The sequence below is a fragment of the Vitis vinifera genome, chromosome 2 (assembly GCF_030704535.1).
Source record: "Vitis vinifera cultivar Pinot Noir 40024 chromosome 2, ASM3070453v1".
In the NCBI taxonomy this organism is placed as follows: domain Eukaryota; kingdom Viridiplantae; phylum Streptophyta; class Magnoliopsida; order Vitales; family Vitaceae; genus Vitis; species Vitis vinifera.
This window is the reverse complement of record NC_081806.1, coordinates 16,053,794-16,069,152: the sequence shown is the minus strand read 5'-3', so window position 1 is coordinate 16,069,152 and position 15,359 is coordinate 16,053,794. Positions and strand designations below refer to the sequence as shown.

The following is a 15,359-nucleotide window of genomic DNA, read 5'->3' as shown; positions in this document are numbered from 1 at the left end:
TGATTCCCTATTACACCGAGATCGATACCTAAGGAGGGCAATCTTGAAGGTAGAATGTTGATTCTCTATTACACCGAGATCGATACCCGAGGAGGGCAAATCTACTTTAAGGGTAGTGCTTTGTGATGCCTTAGTCAAGCATTCCATAAGTAGTTCTTGCTTTTTGTTTGTTCGGTTTTGGGCTAGGTGAATTTGCTTAATTGTGTTAGACCCTTGAAGTAACACATGGAAGTTGTCAATTATCCTTGACTATGAAATCACCTTTATTCTCGTACCCACATTCTGGGGTACTACATCGAAGGTTCCTAGGTTTGGGAACAAGAAGAGATGCACATAGCCCACTCCCAACAACAGATGCACATGCCCATGTCTTTTGAGCATACACAGGTATATTATTTCAAGCATAACCACAAGACCAAATAATTAGGCACCCTCAACTTGGCTTTTTTCATAGTTGGAACAAGATCTAACAATCAAGTTTGACAAAATGTTGCAAAACTAGATTTTGGTTAGATCATTCAATTATTTAATACATTGGGGATGATTTGGATGCCTGGACTAGGAGTCTTGTTCAGAATTCTTTGCTAGAACCTGATTTTCCAAGTCAGGCAGATCTGATGAAAAAATTTCTTATCTTAGATGGTCTCATGACAATGGCGTAATTGGATCATATTTCTAAAGTTGTGGTCTATAAGATATAGTTCAATTCTTTGCATTTGGGTAGAGGTATCTCTTAGTTTGATTTATATCAACATTGCTTGTTTCCCGAGAAAAAAAAAAAAAAAAACTTCTTTTCAAGCTCTTGTCTAGTGTTTGCCATTGTATTTAATGCTAAGTTATTTTGTCATCATGCGATTTTTCATTACTATGTATTGTCAACTAACTATACTTGTTTATGTTATGTAATTTACCATGTTGTTTGACGGCTTTTCAGACAACTGAGCCAATGTTTTTCGAATCAAACTCGAACCCAAAAAAAATTGAGATTTGAGTTTCTTGTAGATATAATTTATTCATGGGGTAAGTTTGAATCAATTAGCAACTCCACTTAAGTCGCTGTTAGAAATACCATCATTAAGAGGGTGTTTGTTTTTTATTTTTTTATAATTCATTATAAATTTTTTATTAAATAAAAAAAATCAAAATATTTGATTAATTCTAAATATAAAAAATAATATATTGATTTTTCTTTACATTTTAATATTTAATAAAAATAAAATATTATAAAACAAATAACCTAATATTTAATATTATTAAAAATTAAAGTTTTATTTATAAATTATAATTATGTAAAAAACAAACGCCTCCTAATTCTAAAAATAAAAAATAATAAAGAGAGGAGGGAAGGAGGAAGAGGGTGAAGAGAGGCAGGCCCACGTTTCACGGGTTCATGAAGACGGAATATTCTTCGGTCACCTGCACGGGCCGTCTCTTGCGGACATTTCGAAACGTGTCCACCCAGCCTGCCCGCCCACTCCCCACCGCCAATACTGTCATGGCTTTGCTATCGTCATCCTCCTAGACGTGGCACGTGACCATGAGAATATTCTCATTTTCGAATATTTTCCTTCTGGCATCCACCTCCCCTCCCACGTATTATCGATCCTATTTTCCACCTTTATAAATCACCATTCACTTCATCCTTGCCTACATTATTTTATATACTAAGAAAATAAAAAGATCGTCTTATAAAGTCCTCTCAGATTTTGATCCAACGCGGCCTGATGATGAAGAAACAAAGAACAGAACACAATGAATCGAACGGCGGGGATCTAAAGAGGAGATACACGTGAAGAGGAGTAGTCATTTCTCTCTCCACATATATATTTATTTCTTTCATATGACATGTTTCCTCAGATTCGTCGCCGATCTTTCCTCTACAAGTGTGTGGGGATGGCCTTGTGTATAAAATATTTTGGTGTGTCCCCCATTTGTTTTCTGTTGTGGAATGCCAAACCAAGCTGTTGCTCTTCTGTCCGCCTCTAAAATCACTGTGTTGGAATTGGAAGAAGGAGGAAGGAGGAAGGAGGAAGCAGGAAGAGTGAGTGATAGATGCTACGATGGAGAGAGGATACGAGAACGGAGTGGTAATGACGCGAGACCCGAGGCCGCGCTTGCGCTGGACGCCCGATCTCCACGACCGCTTTGTCGACGCTGTCACCAAGCTCGGCGGTCCACACAGTAATTCCTTCTTCTACGCTTTAGTTTCTAAACTAAATTCTTTCATTTTCCAGGAATTTTTGTTTATATATATTTTTTTTGGTTATTTGATTAAAAGAGCCTCTGAAAGCGAAATTTAACCTCCCATTTGAGAACAAAAATATTCTTATTATTTTTTTTATAAAAATAATATTTTTTTTAAAACCTATATTTAAATACTTAAAATAAAAAATAATATTTATGTAAAAAATGAATTATTTTTCCAAGAAAAACATGAAAATGATTAGATTTCTGATTTAGGATTATTTCATCCTTTTAATAAAATATTTTTGTATTTTTTATGTTTTTATTTATTAAAAAAATGATTACAAGATAAATTACTTTAATTTTTAATTTTTTCATAATAAAAAAGTTAATTTTTGTAATTAATTTATTTAAATTAGTTTTTGAGAAAAAGTGACACATGATCCTAAGGGTTTAAATACTTTTTCCTTTTGAAAAACTTGGCACATAATCCCACATCTACTTTTAGTTTCTTTTTATTTTAGAAATCCATCACTTTGTTTGCAAGTTGAATTTAATTATTATTTTACATTTAACTTTTTCTTTGAATATCTTTCCTTTGGAATTAAAGGAAGGTTTACACTTAAAGAGTTTTATGAAGTTAATTTACTTAAAATTTATTACTTGATTTTTATTTTAATTGTTAAGATTGTTTGATAAAATTAAATTAAATTTTATTAACAATTTTCAAATTAATATATTTATCCTTATTAATTTTTATTAATTTTAAATAATATATTTATGTATTAAATATTTATATTGAAAATATTATAGATATATAAAATATTTATTGTGAATTTTTTTTAAATGTATGGTCATCGATATAAAAGAAACTTTTATGAGATATAAACAAATAGATAGAAAGAAATTTGTAACTTAGAATAAATTATTTATTTTGATTTAATATTTAAAATTATTTTGATTTTTAAATTATGATATTAAGTTAATTTTATCAAATATGTTTAATTTTTAAATTAATTATTAATTTATATTATCCTATTAAATTAATTTATCAAATACTCTCTTAATCCTGCATAATAGACTCGATATAGTTGGGTTTTAATATAAATCCATTCATATATAAGTATAAGTTGTTATGGTGTATTTGGTTTTTCACTTATTTTTCAATTTTTATTTTTAAAAATTTTAAATTTGAAAAAAAAAAATTAAAATCATGTTTGGAGTACTTAGATGTATTTTCTATTTTTTATTTTTAAAAATAGAAAATAATAATAAATTTTATATAAAATACAAAAACCGATAAAAACTTACATTGAAAATGTAATGATTTTACAAAGTGAGGTATTAAAATAATTTTACTATTTTAAAATTTCTCAAAGTAATTTTTAAAGGGATCTATACTTTTTACATAAAAAAATATGCTTTTTTATATAGAAGTTTTTATTTTTATTTTATTTTTAAATAAAAAATAAAAAATATTTCCAAAGGATGCCTTAAAAACCCATTTACCATTTTCATATTTTATGTTCATTTTAACCACCAAGCATTCTATTTTAGGGCCTACATGAATACAAAATTTCAAGCAAATTATTATTTAGTTGACATATTTAAGTTATAAAATTAATTATTATTATTTTTATTATAACTATTAATTTTTTTTCAATTACTATTATTTTTGTAAACTTTTCTTAGATGATTGAAATTTCAATGTACTAGTCATCTACATTAGTAATTTTGAGTTTATGAAATCCTCGTGCTTGGATGAATGTTTATCAGGATTAACCATTCTACAGTCTTACTAAAATTTGAGGGCTTTTTGCCTTGATCATTTTTTCAAGGATACCACAAAATCCAAGTATGGAATTGTTCTTAAAAGATTTTTTTCTTTTTATTTTTTATTTATTATTATTTAGAATTGAGGTATCAGAATTTCTAAAGTAATGAAAAGGGTGACTCTTTCCCTTGGCATTATGTGACAATATCTGTTCTTCATAAGTAATATGATTGTTCTCTTGCAATCAACTCAATCTTTGGGGTTCTACATCTCCAGAAGCAACACCCAAGTCGGTGTTGAGGCTGATGGGCTTGAAGGGCTTGACACTGTACCATTTGAAGAGCCATTTACAGGTCTAACTCTTTCTGATTTGAGTGCTATACCCTATCATTCTTGTTCTTTTTTTGTTTTCTGTTTCTCCTTTTACTCCTCAACAGCTAATCTTACTGATCTGCAGAAATATAGACTTGGACAGCAATCCCGGAAGCAAAGCATCACAGAGAACAGTGGTGAGTCCTTAACCTTGATGCAAAAATTACCAGCAAGCAATGATTTCAAGAAGTTTTGGCATAAATGATAGCCTTATGAAAGAACTATGCTCGTTGGCATTCTTTTAGGGCGTGTAGAATTCATACACACGGCCCTTTCAATCATTTTTATATTTTAGTTCTAGCTGAATAATATGCTACTTTCATATTTCCGGCCTCCAAAACTCTGTTTATGCCCTTCATCTTGGGAGTTTCATTTGTAGATTACAGGACTCATGCCTCAGGAACGAGTGCTAAATCATCAAGCAGAAACAACGAACAAGGGTATGTCTCACCATGGTATTTGAGATATGGTTAACTAGAGGTCTCGAGTTTGAGTTTCTCCTACTGTTTGTTCTCAGTGTGTTTGTAGTATTTCTTTGCTGATGATTGGTAATGGAAACAGAGGGATCCTAATTGCAGAGGCAGTAAGGTGTCAAGTTGAAGTACAAAAACAATTACTAGAGCAGATTGAGGTATATACATCTCCAACTTAGGCTGCCAATAATTCCCCAATTATCAAGTATGCTAATCGATCTGCAAACTCTGCGGTTTCTTTTATTACCATAGGTACAGAAGAAGTTACAAATGAGAATAGAGGCTCAAGGAAAATACTTGCAGGCAGTACTGGACAAAGCACAACAAAGCCTCTCAATAAATGTGAACTGCCCTGGTAGTCTAGAAGCCATGAGAGCCCAATTAACCAACTTTAATATGGCTCTGTCAAGTCTTACGGAGAACACAAATGAAGAAGACATGAAGGTAAACATAATAGAGAAGAGCATACCAAGTAATAGGGCCAATGGTTCTGTTTTCACAGCTTACCGAGAGGCAGAGGAATTAGTAAACAAGGATGTCAAGTTCAGGGAGGGAGAAGGTTTTAGACATTTTGATTTGAATACCAAGGGTAACTATGAATTTGCTGGTGCAAATGGAGCTGATTTTGAAGCCAAGATGATTGCATACAGAAGATGAAATTTAAAATACAACGTCTCACTTTTACTTTGATGATTTACATGCATGTTTGCATGGAGTTATTATTCCCAATGTAATCTTGAATGTTGTTGTTTCGGGTTCGCCATGTTACCTTCCCAAGGTAATAAGAGAGAGCTTTCTTGGATGCTGCACTGTTTCAGGTCAATGTAAGATAAGAAGGTATAGAAATTTTAACAATCTATGAAGAGGATTTTCTTTGTAATTCTTCCTTAACAATAGCGTCATCATACTCAACGTTCATGCTTGATCTTTATGCAAAGCCAATACTTGATCCTTTCCTGATCATCTCATTTTCTCATTTCTTCATGACTTGTTACCATTTTCTATGAAACTTGGTTTAACCAGACTACCTTCTGTTGGTGGTATCTTTGATATCTTTGTAGTTATCATTCTTCCATGCTCTCAAGTTGGGCTCCCATGCTCAACTCAGATTTCCAAGTGTTCGAGGTTATCATGTGAAGAGTTCTCCACTGCTATTATCTATAATAGATCTGTTCCAACCGTATAGATATTGTCCGCTTTTAACTCAAAGAAGCCCTCACAGGAACTTTTCCCCCTATCCGATGTGTGATGTCACAATATCTGTCCACCATGAATCAAAGCTCTGCTGCAGCCTCAAAACTGTTGCTGCAGCCAATCAACATTTCTCACCTCTCCCCCGATGGTTCATAGCTTTTTTTTTTGCTGCTAACCACCTCCCTAATCACCAATTACCAGCAGCCAAATGACCACCATAGTCAGCTACACCCTTGATGCTGCAAGTCCTTCCCCTCTGTTGCCACCATAGATGGAGAAGCCAATAAGGTTGCAACACCTCCATATCAATGCCGACTCTCACCAGTCACCACCATCTGAAAGAGAGATTAGGGGCGCCTGTAGTCTTGGGGAGTATTTGGCCTAGCTTTTTGTATGGGTTTGGGATATGGGCCTTTGTTGGGCTTCTTTTCTTTTGTGTATTTACTTTTGGTCTGATAAATCAGAGTTACTTACCGGTTTTGTTTGCTTGTGAATTTAATATTTGAGCTTACGTAAAAAACACATTACGTAATAATCTCCCCTCTAATGTAATTTTCTTTGAATGCACAAGCTCATCTGATTTACGATACTTTAACTAGATCTCACCGTCAGAAATAGTTTCTATGATAAAATGATATTTCATTGCAATATGTCTTGTCAAATTTGTTGTCACAGATAGGTAGATAGACTCTTTGGTAAATGTGTTTGGTGTATCTATATAAATTGTCTTATCCATGGATGGGATAAAGAGTCTTCGTACAAATTATTTACGTATGGGGATAAATGGAGTTTTATAATATTTTAGAATAATAGAAAAAGAAAAAAATTTGTACAATACATCCATGAATGGTTTAAAAAAAGCAAAATTGTGGTAGAATTAGAAAAATTAAGACCATGGATGTGATTTAATTTTTTTTTAAAATAAAAATCTCTTTAAAAATATTTATTTGATTATTTTTTGTAACCAATTTGTTTAAATTATTAAACTACAAGAAACATAGTTTTAGTAGGGGTGCATAAAATCTATAACCGAACATAACATATAGGCTCACACATATTTTAACCGCATCTAAATATATTGGTAAAGTGGTAGAAAATTTGCATGAAAAAATCCACACTTAAAATAATGATAATTTTTATATGCATATAACGGCTACCATATACGGACATGTACCTGACGCTTGACCGCTGCAATATGTTCCGTATAAAGGGCTAGCGTACACTTGTTCTCCACCACGTTGAGAGCCAAACCCACTGTGACCTCCTCTGCAAAACCTCGGCTTTCTTCATTTCTCCTTTCGACTCCGATTTTCTCGCTTGTTGTCTATGTTTCAAGTCTGAAACTACGCCCTAAGGTTTTGTGGGATTTGATCGAGTTGTTGTGAGCATTTTTTCATGGGTTCTGGAGGTGCGAGTCACTAAAATTTCTAGGTACTACTTCTTTTCTTTGTTGTTGTTAGATCTGAATCATTTTTCAATGTAGCTTTTGTTTGTGTATATAAAGCTTAATGGTATTCGTTCATCCTTGGATGAAAGATTGAAATTCTGATTATGTAGATCCAACTTTCAATTCAATATGGTTCATTCTACTAGAATACAATGCTTGTATGCTCATTCTTATGGAATGCTATTGACTTCATTTGATTCCATGTAGAACCAGTTTTATTTGGTAAGAAAGGTGAGCCAAAATACAAAGGATTTGAAAGAGGAACAGACATCTCTGAGAGAATTCAATCTTTCTTCAGGTAGCCATTATCTTTTAGGGTTTGGGAATTGGTATTCCATGTGGTGATCCGTGCTTTGCCTGCTGCCATAGGGATTTATCTTCATCCTCTGTTCTATATTTTTTGGGCTCTATTTCCTTTGTGTGATGTGTTGTGGAGCTTATCATGTTTTATTTTTTGTAGGGGCACAGTGAAGTTTGAAATATATGCATACATATAAGCGTTTGCTTCGTAGACAAATAAGAAAATTTTTTTTTCTTTCTAATTTTTCAAAATAAGTTTTGATTTTTATTTCAAAATAATGGGTGTTAGTTCAAAAGGAAAATAGATGTGCCAAACAGAGGCACAATTCATGGCAATTCAGGCAGAGCTTTATGAGAGGGTGTGTAGACTTACAGTGATAGAGCAGGAAAAGGTGTGTTGTGTGATTTGGCTTTGAGTATGGGTTTTCTTTTAGTTTCCTTATCTTTATATTCTTTTACTTTCAATTCTTTTTTCGGTTTAAAATATCAGCAGGCTTGCATATGGGATTATTTCAATAAGTGGAAACAAACAATATCGGTTGCTTCAAACCAAACTCTCGAGGAATCTAACTTGCAAATGGACCAAGTTGTAAGTACTCTGGAAAATGTGTCCATCTACGAGTAATTGGTATGAGAAAGAAATTACATGGATTATACAATCCTTAGATGATTATATTCATTTCTTTGCACCTATAGCAGGGGAAATGCTATAGATGGTCTATAGTCACACTTTGCCACGGCCAGCTTTTACCATTTTTTTTAATACATATTCAGAGAATCATCAATTTATATATATCAGATTTTGACGTTTTCTTCATATTTTAAAATCATATTCAATTTTTTTTAGGGGCAGTCAGGTAACTATACACTGTTTAGAAATACACTTGTGGGTGCTATGCTCTTTGCTAGCTACCATGCAAGGCAGCAGTTCAATAACAAGTAATAATTGTCACCTCCACAGAAGGGACACCCCTCTAGGCTCAGATGTCAATGTGATTTCTTTCTCACAATCGAATCTCTCTCCTGTTTTCACTTTTCTCATCAGATCACAGAATGGGGGAGGAGATGGCAGTTTCCATGGCATGGCAAATTATTATTATTATTTTTAATAAATATAAATATAAGTATAAATATAAATATAGTTTGTTATTCTGAAATCTCTAGCTTATCACTTCACTTTTATGACTCTTTCTGTCAGCTTTATTTTAATCTTATTCTTAATATGATAGATACGGTCAAATAAATAAATCTTGGCCTTGATCGATGGTGGGGTCTATGTTCTAACTCAAGTAAAAAGGAAAAACCATTGAAGCAAGCTCCATCCCATTGCTAAATCTTCCATATATACAAACCCTTGGTTGTGAATTGTGAGAGTGGAAGGCAGAATAAGAGTAGAGAAGAGAAGATGGAAAAGAGCAAGGTTCTTGTAGTGGGTGGGACAGGCTACATTGGAAGGAGGATGGTGAAGGCAAGCTTAGCCCAAGGCCATCCCACCTTTGTCCTTCAACGCCCCGAAATCGGTCTGGACATCGAGAAACTGCAGATGCTGCTGTCCTTCAAGGCCAAAGGGGCCACCCTTGTGGAGGGCTCCTTTGCAGATCATAAGAGTCTGGTGGAAGCAGTGAAGAAAGTAAATATGGTGATCTGCACCATGTCTGGGTCTCATTCCAGGTCTCACAACATTTTGTTTCAGCTCAAACTTGTTGAGGCCATCAAAGAAGCTGGAAACATTAAGGTATATATATACATATTGTTTTAAGTCATGTAGTTCCTTTTTGCATATAGTATTTTGATGAGCGCATCAACCATATCTGTAGTACAAAGGTATAATAATCCTTTTTGATCAGATTAGAAAGCATAGTAATGGATAAGATGAAATAGTTTATTTGATTTCAATTAAATTCAGGTTAATGGAAGCACTGCAAAAGTATAAAAAATATTCCTTTGAAAATCATATACGAATTTGAATCTGTATTTTTCTTTTCTTTCATGGCTTCCCGAAGATCATATCCCTCATAAATGAATTAGTTTTTTTGGGGTACTTTTAATGTTTTTTAGGGCTTAATTTTTTGTAAATTAATTTTTTCTGAAGGCAACCACTCCTAGTAATTTCCTCACCCTTTTGATGGGCCTGCCTGTATTTATTCTATCAACATCAAAATCTAAGATTGATAATAATTGTGTACAAAATTTTGGCAGCGATTCTTGCCTTCAGAGTTTGGAATGGACCCAGCAAGGATGGGAGATGCACTTGAACCAGGAAGAGTAACATTTGATGAGAAGATGATTGTGAGGAGGGCCATAGAAGAAGCCAACATCCCCCACACTTACGTGTCTTCCAACTGCTTCGCAGGCTACTTTGTTCCGAGCCTAGGTCAGTTGGGTGTTCTCACCCCTCCAAAGGAAAAGGTTTGTCTATATGGAGATGGCAATGTCAAAGGTACTTACAATTAATTATAAAATTTTGTGATACAAATTAACTCTTTGCATTATGATGGAGTATATGTGTGCATGTTTTACGGGGTATTACGCAGCGGTTTTCGTGGATGAATATGATATTGCAACATACACAATCAAAACAATAGATGATCCTCGTACTTTGAACAAGACAGTTTACATTAGGCCACCAGAAAACACTCTCTCCCAGAGGCAATTAGTTGAGATATGGGAAAAGCTCACGGGGAAGAAACTGGACAAGTTCAGCATCTCTAAAGAAGACTTTCTAGCCTCTATGGAAGGTAAGAAATGAGAAATATTGTCTTCCAACTTTACTTTACATTCATTTATTCATATTCTTTATATGGTGTAGGTAAGGACTTTGCATTACAAGTTGGGGTAGCACATTTCTATCACATTTACTACGAGGGTTGTTTGACGAACTTTGAGATTGGAGAAGAGGGAGAAGAAGCTGCAACGCTCTATCCGGAGGTCAATTACAAGCGAATGGATGAATACCTGAAGCTTTATGTATAACTAGTGTGCATGTCTGTCTACCAAAGCTTATTATATGGTGATGAAATAAAAGCTTTGGAGTTGGGTTATGGGTTCTCCTATGTCGATAAGAATGCATTTGGAAGTGTTTTTCTTTCAAAAATTTTTAATGGAAGCATTTTTGTAGAAATTGTTTGTAGGATAATCATTTATCTAAGAGTTCATTTGACAATAATTATTGGAACACTTCTAACATTTTTAACACTTTAAAATTTTTATCTTTCAAGTGTTATAAGTACTAAAAATACTTTTTAAAATTACTATTAAACACACTTTAAGTTTTTTCCAAAACATAACACAAGTTGTTTTCTAACATGTGATTTTTCAAAATTTTAAAAGTATTTTCTAGTTAATTTTACTAAACACCTAATTTCTTTTTTTTTTCAGAAATTCTTTTTAAGTTAAAAATGCTTTTTACAATAATTGCCAAACCGAATCTAAAATAATATCACCAAAATTTACTTTAAGATGATGCAAAAGGCCAAAGTAAAAGGGGCTATATATATAACCATTAAATCAATCATATATGGCGTCTATAGCTACTTAAGCTCTTGGTTGGGTTGTCTTTGTGGATCACATATTAAATTAATAATCTTGTTTTGAAATAAATAAAATTAATTATGCCATTTAGCATAGTTTTAAAAGAATAATTAACTACATTATTGGGGTCTTATTAGATCACTTTTAGAATTATTTCTTAGATTCAATTGAATCGAGTTCTCCATTGCTAAGGGTTGGAATCTATTAGGATAGAACACTTAAAAATATGATATGATATAGTAAAATAAAATTTCATTAATAAATTTATTTGTCATGATTTGTTATTTTTATTGTATCCTTAATTGTTCACTTATACATCATTTGTATTGTATATAATTTTGGTGTATTAAATGTCGTATAGAAGATTTACGTCCTGAGTTCCTTGTAAGATGATGAGTAGTTCATAATCAAGTTTATGGAATTAAACAACCTTTATATACATATAAGAGATTTAATCATGGATGTAAAATTATAGATATTTTTAAATAAAAAACTAATCATATGCACATATAATCATATTTTTGTACTCTTTTAAATATATTTAATTCATTTTAGATGAATTTTTAGGATTAAAATTGCTTTTAGGAAGTGGTTTTTTTTCAAAAATCAAGTGTCCATTTTTAATGCCTATTGCTTTTGTTACTTACCTATGTTTCATGGCATCTCATAATATATGATTTGATTCACCAATGTGTAATTATGCTGATTCTTTTTTTTTTTTCTTTTTTCTTGACAAAAAGGAGGAAAAAAATTACTGATTATACAAATTATTGATTTTGATGGTCACATGTGTGAGATATTTTGTAATTATTTTCAAAAGTGGAGATATTGATTTATTTTTTTTACTTATTGGGAAGATTTTTATGAGAGAGATAAATTTCTTTGTTATTGTTTTCCTCTTCTTGTACACTAAGCTTTGTATGAGTATACGTAGACCCCAAAATTTATTTCACTTTTATTTTTACATTAATTTTGAGTTCAACTTTATACTTAATTTTTAAATCTCAATTACATTAGAGTTATTTTTAACCCACTTATTATCTAATTATTAGTTTTATTATTATTATTATTATTATTTTATTTTTATTTTTTTTTCTTTTTATTTCCTTCATTTCTCTCTCCTCTCTCCTCTCTCCTCTCTCTCCCCTACCTACTCTCACCTACCCCCATCCCTCCCAAGTCATGCGGACATGACTCCCTCACCTTTCTGCCATAATTTTCATTTTTTTTCATAGGATTTCTCTTCTTCCCACGGAGTTTCCACTCTTCCCATCTTAGGGGCCCCTCTATTTTTCTTTCTCTGAAGGTTGGCAGCTGGACGACCTCGAAAAGACCGCCATTTTTTTTTCCACTTTTATTTGATTTTATTTTTATTAATTTTATAAATATTTATTTATATATATTTATTAAATGTGTACAGAATTAAACATCGAACAAATTAAAAATTTTATTTAAATGAGAGGAATGATTCAATAAATATGTTCTAATAAAATACTAATTTTAAAATATTTTTTTAATAGAAGAAAGTTTTCTTTTTTATTTATAAAAGTTCAGAAAAATGCATTTAGAAAAATCCAAAAGAATTTTTTTTAATAGAATTTGATAAATTGTTTTTAATAAAATTGTCCAAAAATTTCTTTGTTTAATAAAAAAAATTTGTAAATAAAATTGTCTCAAAGATTAATTTTTAATAAAATTCTTAAAAAAAAAATTTAAATAAATTCTTTTTTCTCAATTAAAATGGGATTAAAAGTGTTTTTTTTTAGAAATAGAGGATTTAAATTTTTGTTTTTCTTTTGCAAATAAAGTTATGTTGTTTTAAATAATTTGTAAAAATCACTTTTTTTAAATGAAAATGAATTAAAATACTTTTGTAAATAAATGGTCAAAATTCATTATTTTCTAGTAAAAGCAAGTAAAAATAATTTTTGTACCCAAATTGAAATTTTGTAATAAATTCTTTTAATACAATAAGTGTAAATAATTTTTTTTTTTAAATTGAATACAAATGAAATTGAGAAAATAAATTGATTTTTTTTTTGTAAATAAATAAATTGAAAAAAAATTATTTTTAACAAAATTCTTTGAAATTTCTTGAAAACTGATTTTTTTTAAATATTTTTTTTCGTTCAATAAATCATTTTACATAATTCTCTTGTAATTTATTTTGTGTATTTTTGTAATTAGATTTCATCATTATTTTTTATATGTATTGATTTTCACCATGATTTGTATATTGATTATTTTTCTTCGTATCCATAGTTAATTAATTAATTGTCATAATTCTCTTAATTTGTTTAGTAGAGGTCGTACATATACGAGTTTAAAAGGGTGCTACGGCTCACCACTGTATCTTTCCAATAAGTAACCTGACCCCAGACCTAGATTCGATTTTTCACAGACCTATTTTTTCCTTCAGAAGTCACACTTAGGGTTTTTCTTTTTTATTTTGTTTTTCCCCAAAATGCGGGGTCCACATTATCTTATTGTTTGAGAATATTTGGGTGATAAGTTCATTCATGTAGAGAAAAAAAAAGAGAAAAAAAAATTTATATTATTCATACTCAGTGATATTAGGTGAGGACCGGGGTTGAATCAAGTAAATCTCTCCATATGGATGGATAATTTCCAAACAGATTTTAAAGATAAAAAAATAAATTTTTACATAAGTGAGGCTCAAACATGGTACAAGGGCACTTAAGCTTCCTTTGGCACAATTACATTGGCATTCAAAAATTGCTTCCTCAAAAGTAAGGAGTGGGCTAGACTATTGCATAACAATACAACATTAATACATTATGTAACAATCTCCCCTCTAATGTGACATCTTCTACTTCTAAAAGCCTAAAAATTAATAAATTTCTCTGAAGATAAAGTTTTTGTAACCATTTGCACCAAATCCTATAGATATTCTTCATTTTGGGCTTAAGGGACCCTCACGGTTTTAAAATGCATTTACAAAGTTAAAAAGAACTCATATTTATATAATATTAACAACTTTCTCTTCAAATTGATAAATGATAGTTTTTTCATTCATTCTTTCATTCGTTCATGTACAGAGTATATATAGAGGGTAATCACAATTCTAAGAATGGGAAAGAATGATATAAGGAAATAACAACTAATATCCTAATATCTCAACTTTCATAATATCTCAATATTCCTAATATCTCAATACTAAATGATACAAGGAAAGAATGATATAAGGAAAGGTTTCCTAATATCTCAACACTCCCTCTCAAGTTGGTGCATAGATGTCACACATGCCCAACTTGTCTAAAAATTTTGAGAACACTTGACTTGAGACAACTTTGGTGAGGATATCGGCCAATTGATCTTCTGATCGAATCTTAGGCAATTCCACAATCTTATCATCCAACTTTTCCTTAATGAAGAATCTATCCACCTCGACATGCTTTGTACAGTCATGTTGTATTGGATTATGAGCAATGTCATATGCGGCTTTATTGTCACAAATCAATCGGATTGGTTGCCTAGATAGGTAACCTAAATCTTGTAAGAGGAGTATTAGCCATAATGCCTCACAAAGTCCTAGAGTCATACCTCTAAATTCTACTTCTGCACTTGAACGAGCGACGACATTCTGCTTCTTACTTTTCCATGTAATAAGATTACCACCTACAAAGGTAAAGTAACCAGATGTAGATCGCCTATCATCCACTGCACCGGCCCAATCGGCATCAGTATATACTTCTATACTCTGATGATCAACATTTTTAGCGAACAAAATTCCCTTCCCAGGAGCATTCTTCAAATACCTCAAAATACGCATGACTGCATTCATATGTTGCTCTCCAGGATTATGCATGTATTGACTCACTACACTCAATGCATAAGCAAGATCTGGTCTTGTATGAGCTAAGTACATTAATCTCCCCACAAGTCTCTGGTATCTTCCCTTATCGGTTGATACTTGATTAGGCTTAACACACAATTTCAGACCTTCTTCTATTGGTGTATTAACAGGTTGACATCCTGACATTCCAGTCTCTTGTAAAAGATCTAAGGCATACTTTCTTTGAGACAGAAAAATTCCTTCACTTGATCGAGAAACTTCAATCCC

General features: G+C 31.7%; 2 protein-coding genes across 11 annotated transcripts; both read left to right on the top strand.

Annotated features, from left to right (window-relative positions):
* Positions 1-1,632: 1,632 nt before the first annotated feature.
* Positions 1,633-5,766, top strand: LOC100253346 (myb family transcription factor PHL11). Its single transcript, XM_002264221.5, has 6 exons — positions 1,633-2,181; positions 4,235-4,311; positions 4,416-4,467; positions 4,710-4,770; positions 4,892-4,961; positions 5,056-5,766. The coding sequence occupies exons 1-6, from the start codon at positions 2,061-2,063 to the stop codon at positions 5,458-5,460; spliced, it is 786 nt and encodes a 261-aa protein (XP_002264257.2). The 5' UTR covers positions 1,633-2,060; the 3' UTR covers positions 5,461-5,766.
* A 1,435-nt stretch (positions 5,767-7,201) lies between these two features.
* Positions 7,202-10,785, top strand: LOC100243193 (isoflavone reductase homolog). 10 transcript variants are annotated; one of them, XM_019225128.2, is made up of 8 exons: positions 7,202-7,428; positions 7,652-7,742; positions 7,905-8,136; positions 8,238-8,333; positions 8,974-9,479; positions 9,944-10,184; positions 10,279-10,482; positions 10,554-10,785. In XM_019225128.2, exons 5-8 carry the CDS (start codon positions 9,150-9,152, stop codon positions 10,715-10,717), a joined length of 939 nt encoding a protein of 312 aa, XP_019080673.1. In that variant the 5' UTR covers positions 7,202-7,428; positions 7,652-7,742; positions 7,905-8,136; positions 8,238-8,333; positions 8,974-9,149; the 3' UTR covers positions 10,718-10,785. The 10 variants fall into 10 exon arrangements, with proteins under 10 accessions (XP_019080673.1, XP_059590728.1, XP_019080680.1 ...); XM_059734745.1 differs by lacking the exon at positions 7,652-7,742 and having other exon boundaries at positions 8,034-8,136; XM_019225135.2 differs by lacking the exon at positions 7,905-8,136.
* The last annotated feature ends 4,574 nt before the right edge of the window (positions 10,786-15,359 follow it).